Source organism: Lycium barbarum, chromosome 5, assembly GCF_019175385.1.
Source record: "Lycium barbarum isolate Lr01 chromosome 5, ASM1917538v2, whole genome shotgun sequence".
NCBI lineage: Eukaryota > Viridiplantae > Streptophyta > Magnoliopsida > Solanales > Solanaceae > Lycium > Lycium barbarum.
In genome coordinates this window covers 88,260,141-88,281,275 of record NC_083341.1, presented here as the reverse complement: position 1 = coordinate 88,281,275, position 21,135 = coordinate 88,260,141, and the positions used below count along the sequence as shown (strand labels likewise).

Sequence of the window (21,135 nt, the reverse complement as noted above, 5' to 3'; positions counted from 1 at the left end):
AGTCCAACAATTTTCAAAAAGTCAATTGGCAGTCCCAAACAGTAAAGACGAGCAGCAGTAATCGGCCCAAAGTTACCACAGATATGATCAATTGTGTACAGGACCAAGTAAAGTTATAAAAAAAAATAGGCAAAACATGAAAAGTGTGTAGCAAACCCAACCAGAATTTAGGCCCCAAAGACAACCCTTAACCATGTGATATACAAACAATATACCATGACATACAGCCTAAAATAAGCATAAAGGATACACATGGGACTGTATACTTTGTATACCTCAAACATACACAACACATTTAAACTCAAACTAATAACAAAACAGATGTATACATTGTATATACAGGCTTATACATGGTATACCTAAAAATATACAAGAATATACAACCTTTCTATACACTTAGTGCATATTAAAGTTGATATACCATGTACAGCTCGAGGTATACCAGATGACAAGCAACAGATTGAACAAGATATATGAGAAGATAACCAAACATAAGCGGGTTTGACATTTAACAAGAGAAGGAAAGTTCATAAGCATCCCAATATATCTCAAATGAATAACAACTAGTCAAAAAAAGACATGACATAATGAGCAGGTTACATATGTAATTTAGGAAGAATACTTAGTCATATTGACATGGTTCAATTATGCAATTTAGCAGATCAACAAGTCTCAGTTTAGACTAAAATCTTTCATCAATGGTGTCAACATGGCCAACCTAAACATGCCAATAAGAGAGAGAAACCGAAACACTCAGAATGGGATTAGCAAGTCCAAATTCCAGCCTAAATAGGTCTCCTATTCTCATCAATGATGTCAACTGTCACGTCCCAACTAGAGGACCGCGACGGGCACTCGGAGCTAACCTACTGAGCACCTTCTGAAATTCATCTCATAATCATATCTAAGTGGGCCACATGGCTAACTCACAATTATCATAAACTGAAAGAGGCATGAGGTCAATTAACATATACACGTCTATATAAACATCATCAACTATGCCCATATGTACAAGCCGACAAGGCTGCCAAAAATGATACACAAAACATGAACCGGTGAGGTTATAGGACATCTAACCATATACATCTGCCTACGAGCCTCTACATGGAGTACATAACATCATAAAGACGGGACAGGACCCCGCCATGCCCATATATACACAAAAGAATAGTACCAGCTAAACTGTAGCTCCAGAACAAATGGAGCACTCCTAAGAAATCGCAGATAAAGCAGCCTAGGGGTCTGATCCGTCTCCCTGCCTACCTATGGGCATGAACGTAGCGTCCACAAACAAAAGGACGTCAGTACGAATAATGTACTAAGTATGTAAGGCATGGGTAACAACATAATGAAAATATGAAAGAAACATGAGATAGGAGAGATAACATGTACATATGATTTCCTCTTAAGGTGGATATCATGCATGGTTGGATTTTTAAAAAAAGCATTTTCGTACATACATATATAATATAAGAGTTACTGTTGCGTAACGTGCAACCCGATCCATATATCATATCATCCCACGTCCCGGGCATCCCGCGTCCAGGCTAACATCATAACGTACCCACTGCAGTGGTGTGCACATCTACGTGTCATACCCGGCCGACTATAGCGCGGCTCGGTATGAGAAAATAGCTATATATATATATATAAAGCATGCATGAGAGCACAAATAAAAGCTATAACTCTATCGGAGTGACGTAAGGTCGGTAAACCTCCGATTATCATTATGGAACTATCACCATAAACATATCTCACCTTGAAAGAACAAAAATCATAAGATGAGATCAACATCAATGAATAAGATCAACAACCATAAAATGAGATCAATAATCATAAGATAAGATCAATAATCGTGGGACAATTCTCAACAATATCATAAAAATCTCAAGAACCATAAGCTTCTAGCATTTCTATAAAAATAAGGACATTATGGATATCATGTGAATGGGTTTGTATCAAAGGATCATGCCATAAGAAAGAAAGGGACAACCTTAACATACCTTTACGTCTCCTTAACTACTTAACATTCTCCTCCCAAGCCCACAAATCTACATTCAAGAGAATTCATACTAAAGTTAAGTCTTGAAAACATTCATAAGTTTAAATTAGAGCAATTAGTGAGCTAGTGGAATTTGGGCAGCAATTCCCCTATTTTATGTACTTCCACCAAATTCCAAATCAACTCCTAAACAATAAAGACAACATCAACAACATCATGATCAAGAGATTTCATTCAAAGTATATGCAAACCTAAAACCTCTTCTCATAATCAATTTATGACAACAACTTCAACATAACCCCTTATACACTTGTATACAACACTTCCTCATCATCATTATTATCCCTCACAACAAAATTATACTCAAAACATGCTAATAATTATAGCTCAAGTTAATTTACAACTCCAAAATATCATCAAATTCATAGCTGAACTTTTTCTCCAATTTCTCCTCCCCAAATCTTAGCATAATTACCAAATAAACTCCTAAGCATGAAACTAAGATGAAATCTTACCTCAAAATTCAAGAACACTTCAACTTCCAAATTCACTTCACCTTAGAATTACCCTTCAAAGCTTTTACAAGAAGAAGGGTCAAATTTGAATCTCCCTTTGTAACCCTAAGTGTTTTGATCTTCACTTTGATCCTTTATTTTGGCTTGGAAATGTGTTGGGATATGTTTGGAGAGTTTCTAAAGCTCTTTTGAACTTGGGAATATGTTTAGAATGACTAAAATGAAGAGGGGTCGTCGTACTTAAATTCTGAAAATTTCCACCGACTTAACTTATACGGTCAACTTACTGGTCATATAACATTATACGATCCGTATAATTCGGTCATATAATGTTACCATCATTTCTACTTCTCTGTAAAATTTGACATCCTTTTCATAATATTATACGACCAACTTGCTGGCCGTATAATATTATACGGTCCGTATAATATGGCCATATAATACCACCTGAAATTTCTACTTTTCTACTACACTTTTGTAATCTTAAATACGGTCCATAAAATACGGATCATATCCCACCCATACGACCCATACACCATATTATCCAAAAACAAATTTTGACTAACCTTCCCGCTTCGGTTCACCTATACACACAAGTTAAACATGTCCAACCTAATATGTCCTTGGAAACAAATCCCGGTGTCCAAAACTAAGACACCAATGTACTGCAAATCTCGATGCGCAAAAGCACAAGGTGTAATATAAACTACACTAGCATGCAAGCAATAAGGGAAAAGAACCTATTTGTTATATCCCGTGTCTTCACACCTTTGGAAAAATTTGGAAATATTCTTGACTTGTAAGAAATAAGATCATAATTAACTTTTATTTGACATAGGAGTTGTGTATGAAAGAATATTAATGTGGAAGTGTCGAATAAGGCCAAGGACAAATTTGGAATTTTAGAAATTAGTTTCGGGAATTACAAATGTGATCTATAAGTCATTGGGCCAAAATATTGGAATGGAAATTAAGGCCCAATGCTTAAGGGGGTGGCCGGCCATGGTGAGGCCCAACCCATGGCCACTAATTAATTCTCCATGTGTTAATAATAATATGAGTCATACTCTTTAGAAGGTTCATGAAATTAAAAGAAGAGAAAACAAAAGAAGCAAGAGAGAAAGAGCAAGAGGGTTTCGGCTTTGGCTAAGAAAATTGGCCATCAAAAATATTGCTCCAAAAAATTTTCTTTTGTAGTTTTCCCACTAAATTGAGTAGCCTCTTCAACTTGGTGTAGTTGTCTTGGAGAAAGAAGCACTTGGTTCCTCAATTTGACCACTTGTTTAAGTGAAGAAGACTAAGGAAAAAGGTAAGAATCCAACTCTTTTTGTTGTGTTATGATGTTTTGTTTGTGTTGTAGCATGTGGGAATGTGTTGATTGTGTGAAGAAATGGAAGTTTGCAAAGTGGGTGTGTGTTATAGCTATATGGCCGTGAGTATGTATATGTGTATAGCCACAATGTATAGAATTCATGTTATCTCTTAGTTGTGGTTGTGATGAAATGCATATTGGAATTGAAAGTTGCATGAATTTAGTTGATGTTGATAGAAGGGCATATGGCCGTGTACTATGTTGAAGTTGGAATGGAAAATGGATTGAGTTGCTTAGTGTGTTATTGTGATGCTTGCAATGTAAATGAAGATAGAATGATATAAGTTTGTATTGAAAGGGAATGTAGAAACTTATGTCGTTTTAGTATGATTTTCTGATATTAGGAAAATGAAGTTATTTGGTTGTTAGTTGTGATGATCATTGATGAATTTGGAAGTTGGAAACATGTTATTAATATGTATGCCAAAGATTTGATGTTTTGAACAAGTTGTGACTTTGGCGGAAAGTTGTATATTATGTATATCGTGTGTATAACTTGAGGAAACGATATGAGACGCTTCTAAACTATGTTGTGATGATCTAGTTTGATAATGAATGTGAAATCATTGAAATTGGTTTGGAAATTGAAGTTGAAATGAAGGTGATGGCATTATGTCGGCAAGTAGAACTAGTTGTGCCATATTGTGTTTCTAATGTTTGTTGTTGATGTTGATGTTGTTGTTTGGGTTGTTGTTGATGATTTTGAGCCGAGTTGAATTATCGGGGGTGTTATATGTATAGGGGAAGTGCTGCCGAAATTTCGGTAGACAAATATGAGTTGAATTGAATTTGTAGCATCTATAACTTACAATTGGTAAATGTGACCATTTGCAGATTTTCGACGAAACGGAGAGTGAGCTTGGATAGGCTTAAAAAGCTCAAAAGGTATGTAAAGATACCCGATCCTTCTTTTGGCATGCCTAAGTGTATTAGAACCGGATTCGGGCCTCGAAAGACTTTCTGCCCATCGGAAATCCGCAAGTGAAAATATCACTTTTTCTTTCAATAAGATTAAACTCTTTTTGGTATGCTTTCTTGAAAATTATGCGAACTTTCCCCTAAACTACTTGGAAAGCTATAGAACGTCCGTAGAACCTTTGTAGGTGATCCCATAAGCTTAAAATATGTAATTTGAGCCCACCGCCTTGCTTGTCCCGAGGTGGGCCCACTATTCCCGGTTTTGCCCGTATTGTACTCAAGTCTTACTTTCGAGCGGTTTTTGAAAGAAATGTTTTGACTACCATTCTAATTTCCTAACAAACGTTGTTTCAAATATTCCATTAAGTCTGATAAACTGTTTTGATACTCGAAACTCATTTACTATGATCTCTCTCGATTTCATTGGATCGGTTTGTCTTTGATATGCCTCATCGAGTCTATGGAAACATTTATGATATTTTGATTGCATTAGTCTCTCACTACTCCATTCGTGGATGCCCCAATGTTTCCCACACTGAGCCCGGACCAGGATATGTTGTCAAGCGTGATCCTTTGCATTGTTCGTCGTGCCTCGATGTGAGGGGGCAGGTATACGCGTACATGGGTTTGTGGAGTATGCTGTGCCATGTACGCTTGTTCTGATATGATTTACTATGGCCATCTGATATGACATATTATGTTACGGGGTTATGCCCCTATTCTGATTCTTCTGTGTTGTGGCACCAGCGTCGGGAGGGTGGCCACGTTCTGTCTGCCGAGTCCCTTGGCAGGGGCCGGATTTGATATGACATATGTTTCTGTACACACTCCGCATGTTTTGAAAATATATATCTGATACTTTGTATTTTCTGTTTACTTTCTGTACGTTCTATACCAGTTATGATTTTGTTTCTGCAACTCAGGCTTTACATATTCAGTACATATTTCGTACTGACCCCCTTTCCTCGGGGGCTGCGTTTTCATACCGCGCAGGTACTGACGACAGGTTTGCCGATCCGTCTGTCTAGGATATCTTTTCCGCCATTTGGAGCGCTCTTTTATTCAGAGCCATCTTTTGGTACAGTCTGTCACTTCTATATATGTATATTCTCGTTCATGGGTACGGCGGGGCCCTGTCCCGCCATATGATTCTGTTGGTCTGTTTAGAGGTCTGTAGACATGTTTGTGGGTTGGGATCTTTCTGTACAGCTGTGTGTATATGTTGTATTTGGGCGATCCCATTCGCCGCGGCGGCCGGTCCGCATATATTCAAATGTTACTCTGTTGGCCCTGTGTGGCCTTTGTTGGTATTTTCTGCGTGCAGGGTATATGGGATAGTCCGTAAAACAAAGGAAACTCTGCCGAAATTTTTCTGGAAATTATCTAAATTGGAAATAAAGCCTTGTCGGCTTCTGCTATATACTAGAATGTGTTTGAGTGCCCAGATCGGGCACTAGTCACGGCCTACGGGGTTGGGTCGTGACACTATTCTAGTTCAACAGTTCTAAACAAGGAATACCTTAAGCTAAGCTCACATATACAGGACAAAGTCTTTCGTATAGGTACTAATTTAACTCAATAAGTATCATTCAATCACATGTTAAAGTAAATCCAAACCAAACAGCCTCAAATCATCAATGCATTATTTGAAAAAACTATTACCCTAAACAACATATGAAGCCCTGATTAACATCCTTTCTAATCTAATAAAACACAATAACAGTTTAGAGGTTAAATAACCAAATTCACTAATCATGTCCCTAATTTATCAACATATCCCTAATTTGACATTACCACCATAAGTTAAACGTATAAGCTAAAACTGAACACAAATAGGAAACAAACTAAACCGACCAATTACTAAGCATTTAAAACTAAATTAAAAATCACTAAACCTATAATCAAGGCCAAATCTAAGCTATAAAAACACACATAGGCAAAAATACTTAAAGCAAAACATAAATAGGTAAAATTAAAGAATTACAAGAGGAAAAACTATTACCTTTTCTTCGGGCAACCTGTTGTCAAAAATGGAATTGGAAATGCTTCTCCTCCACATGAACTCAGCCACAAAACAAAAGAAAGAAATAAAACTTTAGACCATAAAAACTTAGTAAATTAAAGGTTCCAGCAAACTTGCAAGATCCCTAGGTATACTAAGTGTATTTTTCTCTGAATTTATGAGACTTTTGTGTGTATATTCGTGAATAATGGATGTGTTGAAGTGAAATATGGGGTTCTTTATGTAGAACTCCAAAAATCTAAAAATCCTAATCCAAATTCGATATGGGACTTGGGGTTTTTTTTTGGGGTGGGTGGGGGGGGCGGGGGGATCCTCTTGAATCCCTCTCAAATTTGGCATAGAAATCATGAGTTCAAATTCGTAAAACAACAAAACTAATTAAAGAATTGGTCCTTTGACCATAGAAAAAAGGCAGAAAAAGCAAGTAAAGGACGAGGTTATACCGTGTTTGGGTTGAACAATAGTGGAGAGAGGGCAAAGCATTAATTTCTTTGCCCGAATCGATTGAACTTGAGCTGCAAAGCAAGTTGTACACTGCCAATTGCCATATTTGACCATGGAGACGCAGTGAAGGCTAGGGTTTCTTCAACCTTAGCCAAAACAAAGAAATGAAGGGGTTTAGGGGTCGTTTGGTGGCCTAAGCCGAGGATGGGCTGGGTCATGTCCTTTTGGATCACGCCCGCCCAAATTTAAAGGAAAAATTACATGAGAAGTCACAATACCATAAATAAGAACATAAATAGCAGAACTTTTCATATTCTACAAAAATAACACTGTTTATTACATATATAACACATTAAAAGAAGTATGTGAAGAATAGGAATATCCCCAAAATCAGGGATTGAGTCATATCTTTAGTCTTTATTTTCATTTATCCATTATTTAAAAGATAAATACATCATTTATTTTCTGATTTAAGATAAACATCTACTACGTATCAATCTTCCCCAACATATATATCCTCCATCTCCTATTACTCATCCTCCATTTCTTCATTTTCCCTTCTCGGTTGATAGACTTACAGAGGATTTAACCAAAGTTTAAGGTTAGAAAAAAAAAAGAGCCTCTCACGCTGTGTTTAATTTGGGTCTCTAATTTAACCAAAGGATTTAGCCTCTCATAAAGGTCAAAAGAACATTTTGTATTTGCAATTCAAAAAGGAACTTTTCTTATTTTGGGGGTTGACATGCAATTTAATTTATAGTAGATTTTTTGGTATATTTTCAGATTTAGCATCAACAGCAATGGGGAAAACGAAATCAGTTCCAAGCTCAGATTCAGTGAAGATTTTAGGCAGAGGATGGAAGGTTGATTACACCTCTAAAAGTGTTGAATTTTTCGCACCGGTGGAAGAACCCAATTTCAATTTGTTGACTCCCACACAAAAATCTCCCGCCAAAGATGTGGAAATGCAAAATGTTGAAGGTTTTCAATCCAACAATGCTCATAGTGTCGTTGTGGATCGAAGGGAGGAGACTTTAGTTGTATCTTCCAAAAGGTCCAAAGAATCCCCAAATATTGGGGACGTCAATTCGATACACAAGAATCATAACGAGGCAACAAAGTTTGACAAAAAGAAAAAGGAAAAAGCTGTACAAGTTCAGGATGTACCAAGCGAGGATGTTAGCCTCAAAAGGAGAAAGGTCGAGCAGACAAAAGGTCAAAATAAGGAGTTGGAGGTATTTTTTTTTTACTTCCGCAATCCTTGATTATACATATATGTTGTATAATTTACTTTTCTATAGTTATAAGATGTTTAACAATATATTACTATGATTGATGTACTTTATACTTCTAATATTTTGAATTTATGTAAATTATATGCATGGTATAATTCATACATACCTATTATAATATCTAATATACATGGTATAATATCTAATATACATGGTATAATCTATACATACCTATAAGAATAACTATTATACGTGGTATAGTTGTAATTGTAAATCTTTATATACTTATACTAATATACCAGATTTTTTGATGTTGTCAAGCTGCTTATGCTATTGCACTTTAGAACAATACATAAAGGTCAACTAATATAATGTAAACTTATTTTTGTCGAGATATTTTTTGCTATTATCATGGCTTCATTATCATGTTTTATATAAATGAATATCTTATACTAATACTATTGAATTGCAGAGTGGGGACTTTTATTTCAAGCTACATGATCACTCAAAATTGAAGCTTGGTGTTAATAGTAATACTAATGTATTTAAAATAATGAGGGACAAGCTGAGTCGGAAACAATTTGATTTGTTTAGACAAACTTGTTTTGGATACTTTGTTAATTTACAGCCAGTAACTGTCCAACTACGACTTGTACACTCCCTTTTGCTGAGGGAGGTGGTTCACGAGAACAAAGATGAGTTCTGGATATCGTTGAATGGTACTAAGCTTTGTTTTGGTATTAGGGAGTTTGCTTTGCTAACAGGTCTAAAATGCAGTGGGATTGCACATAAGTTGTATGATGCTAATGAAAGGTGTAGCTTGGTTGATAGATGTTTTCCAGCGATGCGCAAGATTAAATGTCAAGATATAATTGATTGTTTTAAAGGCAAGAATTGGACATCTGATCAAGATGCGGTAAAGATTGCCATACTATATTTTATAAACACATTTTTGTTTTCCTTATTTCCTCACAACAAAATCTCGACTGGTTTATTTGAGTTAGTTGAATTCGGGAAATATGAAAATTACCCCTAGGGAAAATTGTTATTTGAGGAGACGTTAACTTCGTTGAGAAAAGCTTTTCGGGGTAAGATTTCAAAGCAATATTCTAGGTTGGAAGGACTTCCACTCGCATTCCAAATATGGTTTTACGAATGTTGTCCTCGAGCCACAAATGAGTTTGCTCTGTTGGTTGAGGATAAGGTCCCACGAATACTTAGTTGGAAAGTCATAAGCAATCCTTTCACTAGTGATGTCACAACTGTACTGTCAGATGTAAATGTAAGTGTTAATTTAATTTATTTAATTTTCTACAAGTTCGATATGTTTTCTAGTACGTTGATGCACATTATTTTATTAGTTGAAGGTGAAGAATATTTATCCTACAACGATTGAGAAAACTGGGTTGGATCTCCCTAATTTCATTACGGATGATAGGGATGACAATGTGACTGTTGATCATGCCGAATATCAATTTGGAGATGATGACTTTACAACACCACCCCCTGTGCCAATACCAAGTATGATGTACAAAACATCAGACTCTGACCCACCACAAAACAATATGGATTGGAGAAATGACATCAAAAGCCTATCCAATGAACAGAAGCAGCTAAAGGAAGATTTTCAACTGATTATTTTAATTTTTTAAAACACTATAATAATAAATGGCTAAACTTACGTTTATTGTTTCAATAGATTACAGAGGAATTTCAGTCGTTGACTGAGTTCGTGAAGGAATCCAATGCCAAGATATTTGATGCACTTGAATTGTTGTCCAAGAAAGTTGATAGAATCAATACTTATACGGTATTGACCAAAAAAAACTGCTTAGTATTTAGAATGCCTTATTATTAATTATTAATTTTTGGTGAACAGAATGAAATGGAATTTCAAATCAAAGGTAGAGTAAGCGAAGGTCTTGGTGGGTTCCATGATAAAGAAGAGCATGCAAATAGTGGCGATCGCTTTGAATTCGTGTCAACAGGGGATGAAATTCGCAATGCTGGAGTGAATGGTACGTGTATTTTGATTTTAGTATGGTTTTCTGATGGTTCTTTTGAAATGGACAACTCTTGTGAAAAATATTTATTAGTATAAATATATATTTGTTGTATATGTAGGGTATAATTTTTAAATACCCAAATAATACCTTACATATATGGGTGGTATAAATATATATATATATATATATATATATATATATATATATATATATATATATATATATATATATATATATCTTATATAAATGTTTTACATATAAAACATACTTCAGTTCTTCATGGTTTTTTCTCTTTTTTATTAAGGGAATCAATATGTTGATGTTGTTGCTACAAAGTTAGCAACGGAGGATCCTATAGATATGATGTGTGTAGATGTCCCTGAATCGCAGATTACGAAATATAAATGCCCGAAGGCCAAGGAACCCACTGCGAACAGTGCAGCAGAGGACCCGTATCATATGATGTGTATAGACGTTCCCGAGTCGCAGATTACGAAATTTACATGCCCAGAGGCGAGGGAACCCACGAATGAATCTACATGCCTTGTTGTCAAAGAACCCACCACAAAATATGCTCTCCCCAAGGACAAGGAAGTCACGCCGCAATCTACATTCCCCGTAGCCAAGGAATCCACTACGACATATACATGTCCCTTGGCCAATAATGTCACCACGGAAAACGGGATAAGAAATAAGTTTCCCTCAACATTCTGTAGGTCATCTTTTCTGAACGATTATGGTTCAGGCGAAAGTGCGGTAGGAGGATCCATGAAGGAACCTCTTGTATTGAAAGGGCACCCTTTTGAAATGTTTGTCAAGGAAGATGATTATAATCAGATCATGGGTGAGTTCAAAGATTGGATTGACAAAGGCTTAAGGAAAAGCAAGTAAGTATTCCTGTTTAGTTAAGAATAACAATTATTTAACGTATAATATCGATGAAATTTACAATTTGTATTGATAGGCTGAGTGTTTACCCGAAAAAGGTCAATGTACTAAAGCCTCAGTTTGAATTCGGAGTAGCGCATATCAACAGGAAGGAGTGGTTCCACCAGCTTGCGTACAGCGGTCAAATAATTGAGGATACGGTACGTAAATAGTTAAATCCATTGCAGATAATTATTTTCTATCAGTTTTGATACTTTGGTGGATACTCTTCATCGTTGTAGTGAGAAATCTGTCATCATCTTAAACTCTACATGTACTTGAGTTGTACAATATTAATAATGTAGATTATGTTTATCAAATTGGTGTCCACTATACAGAATAATAGTGATTTATGTGGTATATTTGGTTGTAATGACTTAGAATCATTTTATATTTATTTTTTGTATGATTTTTATATGTTTGGTGTGATGTTGCAGCATTTGGATGTCATACTTTATTATTTGAGAAAAAAAGGAAAGTATGATCTAGACGTGCCACTAAAGTTCACTACAACAGATACTCTATTTAATCTCAAGATTCAAGCGCTTTATAAGAAATAGCTTGAAAAAAATAGAGACTTTCGCGTGGTGAAGCCTGATCACGATGTCGCCCAGTATATTTCTGGAGATTTTATAGTTTGTAACCGTCCGTGGCACACCGTCGATCATATTTTATTTCCAATAAAAGTTTCAGAACAGTGGGAGTGGATAACAGCACGATTATCTATCAAAGATAGATGCTTATATGTCTATAATTCGCTAGATGGTGCAGCTCATAAGACCATGGTTCGCACAGTGGTTGATGCATATGTTGTTATTATACCCCACTTCTTTTTTGTTCTTGGGTTTTTTGGTAAAAGGAATGATATCAAATTGGATAAAGGTCCGTATAAAGATAAGACATCAGAAAATCCATTGAAGTTTATTATGGTAGATCACTTGCCTGTACAACAACATGCGTAAGTCAAACCTTGATATCTCTATGTCATTTTCTTTTATAAGATACCTTTAATAACCATTGATTTTTCTCTTGATTATATTAATATTATATACAGTGACTCCGGTGTGTTTGCGGCAGTATTTGCTGAATCTTTTGTATGGAATCGCAAGATGACAAAAACAAACTTTGATATCAATGCTCATCGCATCAGGCTGGGGTCGTTATTGTGGAAGTATGGCAGAATGAAGCAGGAGCAGCATATCGTTAGCGATTTAGAAGAGACTGAAAAAATGAAACTTGGTCGTGTGAAACAATGTCGGCAGTAGATTTATGTAGTTTTTTAAAGGAATAATTGCAGTTGTGTTTGATACTGCGTCTTTTGCAACACTGACTGTTTTAACAATCAGTTTTGTGATTTGAATTACATTTATGAACTATCAGTATTATGGTTGTTGATTCATATATATATTTGAATGTTATCCAGGATAGATAGATATAAGAGTATGATTCATATATATATTTGAATGTTATCCAGGATAGAAAAAAAAACTCTTTTGGGGTTAGTGTTTGACAAAAGGATAGAAATGAACTGTTGATTAAACAAAAGGTGTTGATGATATGGAAGAGATTTTTTTCTTCTTTCTTTCCCTATTTTCCTTTTCAAGTTGGATTTTGGTGGCAGGTGAGATTGATAGATATAAGAGTATATAATAGGGCAAAATGGCAAATTATTTTGGAGTTCTTGAGTGGGAGAAATTTATTTGAGTATGTAGATCATGCATTTCTTTGATTTAAGCTCAGTTTTATTACTTGCACAGAAACTTTTAGAAGCTATGTTTGTCTATATGGTAGAGGCAAGGAGTGGGAGGGTTGTACATTAATCAGAGGCGTAAACGTCCACCACCTTCTGTATGTTGTATTGTTCTGCATGAGGTGCATTAGCATACTTGGGATCATCGCATTTACGCATGATCAGTTTTCCAATGAGGTTCGATGTAGCATTCCTTTTTTAAAATAATCTGGCTTCATTGCCGCATACTTGAACATCATTAAACTCCCTCACCTTGAATATTTTTGATGTATGAAGGCTTGATGACTTTAAACTACAATCACATTGATCATCCACATATGCAATATAATACCTGTATACACAGAGTATATTTAATTATACAACTAATAATAAAATTATACAACGTATACTATATTTATTACACAAGGTATAATCAATTTATGAAAGGTATTTACACTTTATAACAAAGGGTGTACTAAAATTATACCACGTATATACTATAATAAAGAGTATAATAAAAATATACGAATAATATTATACCTATACCAACTTTATTATACTTCACATAACAACGTTATATGAATCTATATGAGTAATATACATAATATAATTGATTTATAAAGTAAGAAAATATGCACTTTACCTTGTCGTGCTTGACCGTATGACTTTGAACTGAAAATCATTTCGGACGGCATAATTGTTCATCACATTTTTGAGTGTTTCTTTATTTTTGTATAGTTGCTCTTCACTCAGATCCAGATGAAAATTATCGTCGATTATGGAATCTTCTGCAAATATCACATCATCACTATCCTCTCCACTTCCAGTAGTGATCAACTCAATAGTTTCCAGGTTGTCAATCTCAGACATATCCTGGATAACATTCAAGTTAGATTTCATAGTATTCGGATTTGAATCTGTACCGCCTTGAGCATTATCACAAACTGATATACAAAGAGGAAAATCAGTGAATTTTGAACTTTTTCTTCTCAGTTCCGTATACATTAGCAAGGTTCGGTCATCATATATCTTCATCGGCGAATAATTCTCTTTCACAACATATTTTATTTCGATCGTAGTCGTAGTTGAGTCAACTTTGAGAACCTTATTCACTTCGGAACTCATACCATTAAAATCGCACTCCGTATCGAGAAACACACCATCAACACAGAAATTCTTGTAAGTGTGTTCCACATCCCATTCTCCACCATATTGAATAAAATATAATTCCATGGCTGAAAAAAGAATAAAGACTAGAATAAGGAAGAAGTATACTCTAGCTTACACTACTCAACTCGTTAAACAAGTACGGGATCTAATAATATCATAGCAAAGAAAATAAAGGTCCATAGGAGAATAACAAAATGTAAGAGTGGTCATAAGTTCAACAATATACTAGCATAATGATAAGAAATCTCATGAATATTATAAAACACCCTTCCAGAAATCTAAAACAAGAAGATTGAAGTTCATAAAAGCTAAAGTGCATAAAGTGCACTTCTTTATTACATAAAAGCTAAAACTAGAAAACTAAAGTGTATAAAGCTGAAGTGCATATACTGCAGTTCTTTATTACATAAAGCTAAAACTGAAAAAACTAAAGCTTGCTAAGCTTCCATTAGAGGATTCCTACATGTCCTTATATTGTGACCTTCACGATTGCTTAATGAACATGTAATTTTTGCCCTTTTTGGTTGTGATTCACCAGCACCTTTCCATCTGTGTTTTTGTGGCCTACCTGCTCTGGCTTTTACTATAGGTGGTAGAACCACCTCTGCTAAAATGTCTGCAGGAATTTCCCATGTACTTTCGTCAGGAATGGGGTGAATCGGAATATCATAGGTCTTCAAGAAGTACTCTTTGCTGTAGTATAACGAGCAATACGCATACTGAGGCATGCTATATTTTGTGATGATAGCCATTGCATGTGTACAAGGCATCACATCCAATTGAAACTTTCTACAAGTGCAAGACTGTTCCAGCATGCAAACCACATAGCGCTTTTTACCATGAAATACTGTGTACATGTATTCTGTTGAAGGCACAACCTGCATTTCACCAAAATATTTAAAAACTTTTTTACAGTTAATGAGTTACATTTAATTACAAAAAATACCTATAATCAATAACTAATCAGTTGTAATATGAATAAATAGAAACCTCACCAAAAACGTGCATTAGCATGGACATTCAAAAGAGGTTGTTATACTTGGTTTAGTTGAGCAAAATACGCATGACCTTTTATTATGATCAAGTGTTGATTTACGAGCAATGCTGATTTTATACTAACTTTATACAAAACTAAATACATTTATTTACATACCGTCATTCTCTTTGATGCAATTATTTTATCCCTTAGCAGTTCCTCATATTTCTGACTTAGCGTTGTACCTGTTGCCATTGCTACCAATCTATTGTTGTAATTTCAACTCGCCACAATATTATTCATCACATAATCCAACAAATCATATATAGGTAGATCTCTTGCATCTTTATTCGATGCATTCATGGACTCTGCAATATTAGAAGTCATCACTTTGTATCTTTTCACACTGGAATGTGCTAAGGACCATCTATGATATCCAATATCGAATAAATAGTCTTTCACTCTGTTATCAATCTTATTGACTTCTGACATGTGTTGATCGAATTCCGCCACCGTGTATGCTTTAGCCATAGCGAAAAATACATCCTTTAGCTGCTTCTGCCTTTTCTTAAAATTCGTCTTTATGTTGTTCCACAAATGGTATATGCATACACAGTGAGGTACACCCGGATACACTACCTTAGTGGCCCTCAAGATGCTTTCGTGTCGGTCAGATACAATGCACAGCCCTTCCCTTGACCCAAATGTTTGTCGTAAATTTTGGAAGAACCACTCCCATGACTCATTAGTCTCCGAATCAACAATTGCATGCGCTAGCGGGAATATTTTACCTGAATACAAAAAAAAAGGTATTATAAATATATAGACGACATATTATTTAACTACTACATATAAACAAAAAATACAAGTAACTGTGCTCCTTCAATATACCATAAATAAAAGAATAATGTTAATTCATTAAACAATAGATTTCGGATTTTTAGTTCAACTCACCCGCTGCATCCTGCGTGCAAGCTGTTAATATGGTCCCCCTGTGTGTAGATTTCAGAAAACTACCATCAACGAGTAAAACAGGCCTGCAGTACTCCCACCCTTTAATTGATCCGTACAATGCAACATAACCATACAAGAATCGTCCGTCCTCTGACTTTACCAAATTTACCACTGATCCAGGATTTGATTGAGTCAACATATAGAAGTATTTCGGAAGTTTTTGATATGAATCGCTTGGTTTACATCTCAATAATTCAAGTGCCTTTTCTCTCGACCTCCAAGCCTTCATGTAGTTAAAATCAACTCCTAATTCCCTTTTCATGTCCCGCTGAATATCTCTAGGAGTATAAACTAACTTGGGATCATCGCATTTACGCGTGATCAGTTTTCCAATGAGGTTCGATGTAGCATTCCTTTTTTAAAATAATTTGGCTTCATTGCCGCATACGTGAACATCATTAAACTCCCTCACCTTGAATATTTTTGATGTATGAAGGCTTGATGACTTTAAACTCCAATCACACTGATCATCCACACATGCAATATAATATCTGTATACACATAGTATATTTAATTATACAACTAATAATAAAATTATACAACGTATACTATATTTATTACACAAGGTATAATCAATTTATGAAAGGTATTTACACTTTATAGCAAAGGGTGTACTAAAATTATACCACGTATATACTATAATAAAGAGTATAATAAAAATATACGAATAATATTCTACCTATACAAACTTTATTATACTTAACATAAAAACGTTATATGAATCTATATGAGTAATATACATTATATAATTGGTTTATAAAGTAAGAAAATCTGCACTTTACCTTGTCGTGCTTGACCGTATGACTTTGAACTGAAAATCATTTCGGACGGCATAATTGTTCATCACATTTTTGAGTGTTTCTTTATTTTTGTATAGTTGCTCTTCACTCACATCCAGATGAAAATTATCGTCGATTATGGAATCTTCCGCAAATATCACATAGTCACTATCCTCTCCACTTCCAGTAGTGATCAACTCAATAGTTTCCAGGTTGTCAATCTCAGGCATATCCTGGATAACATTCAAGTTAGATTGCATAGTATTCGGATTTGAATCTGTACCGCCTTGAGAATTATCACAAACCGATATACAAAGAGGAAAATCAGTGAATTTTGAACTTTTTCTTCTCAGTTCCGTATACATTAGCAAGGTTCGGTCATCATATATCTTTATCGGCGGATAATTCTCTTTCACAACATATTTTATTTCGATCGTAGTCGTAGTTGAGTCAACTTTGAGAACCTTATTCACTTCGGAACTCATACCATTAAAATCGCACTGCGTATCGAGAAACACACCATCAACACAGAAATTCTTGTAAGTGTGTTCCACATCCCATTCTCCACCATATTGAATCAAATATAATTCCATGGCTGAAAAAAGAATAAAGACTAGAATAAGGAAGATGTATAAGAAAGGTAAAAAAAAAAAAAAGGACGACGCTGCTTATAAGATATCTTCACATTGTGAGGAAGTATAAAATATATACAACAAAATAAGGAGTAGTTACAGGGGATAACAGAGTACCACGAAAATATAGGTGGATAATCGTGGGATTATCAACACCGCTTGACGTAAGAAGGGTTCCCTAAATATAGGAAGTTAATTTACTGTAGAACTCTTCATTAAGTTGCTATTAAATGTTTACTACATTTACCTGCTATCAGTTTGTAAATATTTTTATATTTATGTCCACTTACGTTTTTTTCCCAAATTTAAATGAAGGGAGAGAGGAGGCCCAAACGTTTCATGCCTATATAAATGGTATACACAGATATACACGTATATTCGTGTATATTCGTATGTATATGGAGGGATAAATATGACACTTTTAACAAAATAGCCAAAATTGAAAGTGTCTATCAATTAAACATTTCAATTATGACCAAATTAAAACTAATTAACCAATTAATCATTTTTAAAGACACGGCCAATCGTATAAAGAAACTTAAATTGCAAATACAACCTTAATTGACTTAAACCATGAAATTGGCTATTTCAATTATGACCATAATTAACTAACAATTGATTATTTCAATTGTAGCCGCAACAAATAATATAACAAGCAATTTTCAAATATAACCACAATTAAGCATCTAATTAATTATGATTACTTTTAAATTGTAAATGCAAACTATGATTATGCAATTTTGAAATTGAGAGGTAAAATAATTATTCATTTAATTAATCGTATTTCTTGATATTAAATAGATTAAAATATTTGTCAATTTGACCTTTGATAATTTAAGCAATTAATTGAATAATTGTTTCAAGTTATCTTCTAATTTGTCCTGACAAATACTTTAATATTAATAGTAAAATATGTAAATTATTTTTAAATGACTTAAAACATATATTTGAAGTTATTTTGACAAATGAAATGGAAAAATATTATTGAAATATTTTTTGTAAAATCATATGATTTATAAAGATACATATTTCACTCCGTTTTGGGATCCAAAAATCTTGGGTAATTAGATAAACTTATTGGAGCACCAAAATTAGTTGCCAACAAGGGCACCGATACCCGTACGAGTGCTCGTCACTTCACGAGTATGAGACCCCCTTTTTACCATTTTCCATTAACATTAGGTAATTTGCTAACGAATTTCTTTAAATAGAGTCAAGTAAGGTCTCAACTTGCCCTAATCCGAAGTCTGAAGCTCACAACAAAGCCTTGCCTTTTCTTAGAGCTTTTGAAGGAGCCCAATCGATTCCAATACGAAATCGACATAAGAATGCGAGTCCGTAGACAGCCATATTGCTATATTACTACATGACCCAAATTTCAAGCCGTGAAGGCAACTAACCCCGCCCGTAAAGTGGATCTTCCACAACCAATTAAGCTAATTTTTAACAAATATATTATGTGAAAATAATAAAGTAAGCTATTTTAAAGTCATAAACTAAGTCTCACAGTCATAAATAAGTGGAAAAGGTACTACAACCCAAAACTTTGTGTCACAAGTGCAAGAGCTACTAGAGTAAAAGATACAAGTCTGATAGGTCACCCCGAATACACTATCTGAGAATGTAAAAGATAGAAATAAAATAAAGGAAAGGAGCAGTGTGACGGATCAGCCAGCAGCTCACCCCGAATACTCCTAACACTCGCCTCAACAGTCGGTGACTCTACACGCTCCACTAGTGCTCGAAATAGACTTTGCGCACAAAAAGATGCAGCAAGTGTAGAGTGAGTATGGAAAAACAACATATACTCAATAGTATCATTGAATGGCAAGGGTCGGTCTTCCGAATGCTTACTCCCATACTTAATGATATTAACTCGAGGGGGCATAATTATAATCCGGCAAGTAAAAAATAAGTAATTTACATAGTTCAGCCCAAATATCTAAGTAATCGGTCAAGCCAAATAGTCACATTTTAACCAATCTTCTAATTAATCAATAACAGAAAATCAAAGAAATGATATAATATGATATGCAAAGGTCATCTCACAACCGGTATACACACGTTCCTTTAATAGGAATGTGTGACCTACAGGGGACTCGTGAGGTTCATACACCAATCGAAACTATTTCCGAGTTCTCAGCCAATCTGGCTCTCAGTCTCAACACTTATTGAAATTCACTATGCCTTTGGTGTAGCTATTTAGTAGATCTATATTTCACGCATGGAAACATTGCATGTTACTTACGACTGCATTGTGCATGTCCACTCAGCAGCACATGGAGAATTTTGTGCAAATTGTATCCGCTTATTATCACGAAAATGCGGTTTTCAAGTGGTTGGCCCAGAAATGTGTCAGTTTAATGACTTTATCTATGAAATATATTTATTTAAACTTTACATACACGGTACATTATCAGTCTATACATATATAAAAAGATTGTGTTTTTTAAAAAACTAGTTTTCGTACCCGCGCGATGCGCGGATAATATTAGATGAAACTAATCACATTAAGTTTAAATGTTGCTTGTTTGAGCATTTTAGATAGAACTATTTTAATAAAATTTAAAGAACACGAATCATATAATCTTTGAACCACTATTGGCTTATTAGTGATATTATAAATAAATTTGAAATATAACATATGATTCAATAACAAACAATAGATCATAATAATATTCTTCCTCTTCTTCTTTTGGGAGAAGTAAAATAACCACTCGTGTAGCTATGATCATATGAGAAATCTAGAACTTAGATTGAAGTATTTTTCGAGTGACCTATTATATTATATTATATTAATTATGGGCGAAGACTTTTTGTCCCTCTAGCTTTATAAAAATAATAATAAAAAAAGTTTTAACTACCTCGTCGCCCCCCCCCCCCCCCCCCCCCCCTTATTTTTTTCTTTACCATGTAAAGGTCTATTTCACTCGTGCATTATTTCTATCCTCCCTCTCTATGCAATGTCTTTAATATGATATTTTAATTAATTTCTTTGTTACTGCTGTACCGATAATCTAAATGATATGATATTTTATTCTAAATTATAATGTTGAAATTGTTTAAAGTAATGATAAGAAGTTTTTCATTTTATTTTAAGTTTTTACTTTGTTTCTTGTAATTCTTTCATTGCTCAAAGTTATTAGAATATATTTTATTATTTACTTGATTTATTGTATTCTTTAAACAAATTGAAACTATAAACAAAGAAATTCTTCTTTGAAACCTATCGCTATTTTAACCGACTGTTACTTTTTTTTAAATCAATATGTTGGTTAAATCTTTGAATTTTCTCTCTCTTATATTTCCCACGTTTTTAGATAGATTTTGAGTTTCAATTAATTTTTGTGAAGTTCGTCTGGTTATATGGTTTGTATGTTAAATTTTCTATATGAT

At 34.5% G+C, this 21,135-nt stretch overlaps 1 protein-coding gene and 1 long non-coding RNA gene across 2 annotated transcripts; both read right to left on the bottom strand.

Annotated features, from left to right (window-relative positions):
- Positions 1 to 981: 981 nt before the first annotated feature.
- LOC132642554 (uncharacterized) lies at positions 982 to 7,457 on the bottom strand. The gene is made up of 3 exons (XR_009583232.1): positions 6,810 to 7,457; positions 2,004 to 2,051; positions 982 to 1,263 (listed from the first exon to the last, which is right to left on the bottom strand). It is a non-coding gene; the product is annotated as an uncharacterized LOC132642554 (long non-coding RNA).
- An 8,136-nt stretch (positions 7,458 to 15,593) lies between these two features.
- On the bottom strand, positions 15,594 to 17,700 carry LOC132639559 (uncharacterized). The gene is made up of 4 exons (XM_060355998.1): positions 17,111 to 17,700; positions 16,717 to 16,819; positions 16,269 to 16,623; positions 15,594 to 16,105 (listed from the first exon to the last, which is right to left on the bottom strand). The coding sequence occupies exons 1-4, from the start codon at positions 17,698 to 17,700 to the stop codon at positions 15,594 to 15,596; spliced, it is 1,560 nt and encodes a 519-aa protein (XP_060211981.1).
- Positions 17,701 to 21,135: the final 3,435 nt, after the last annotated feature.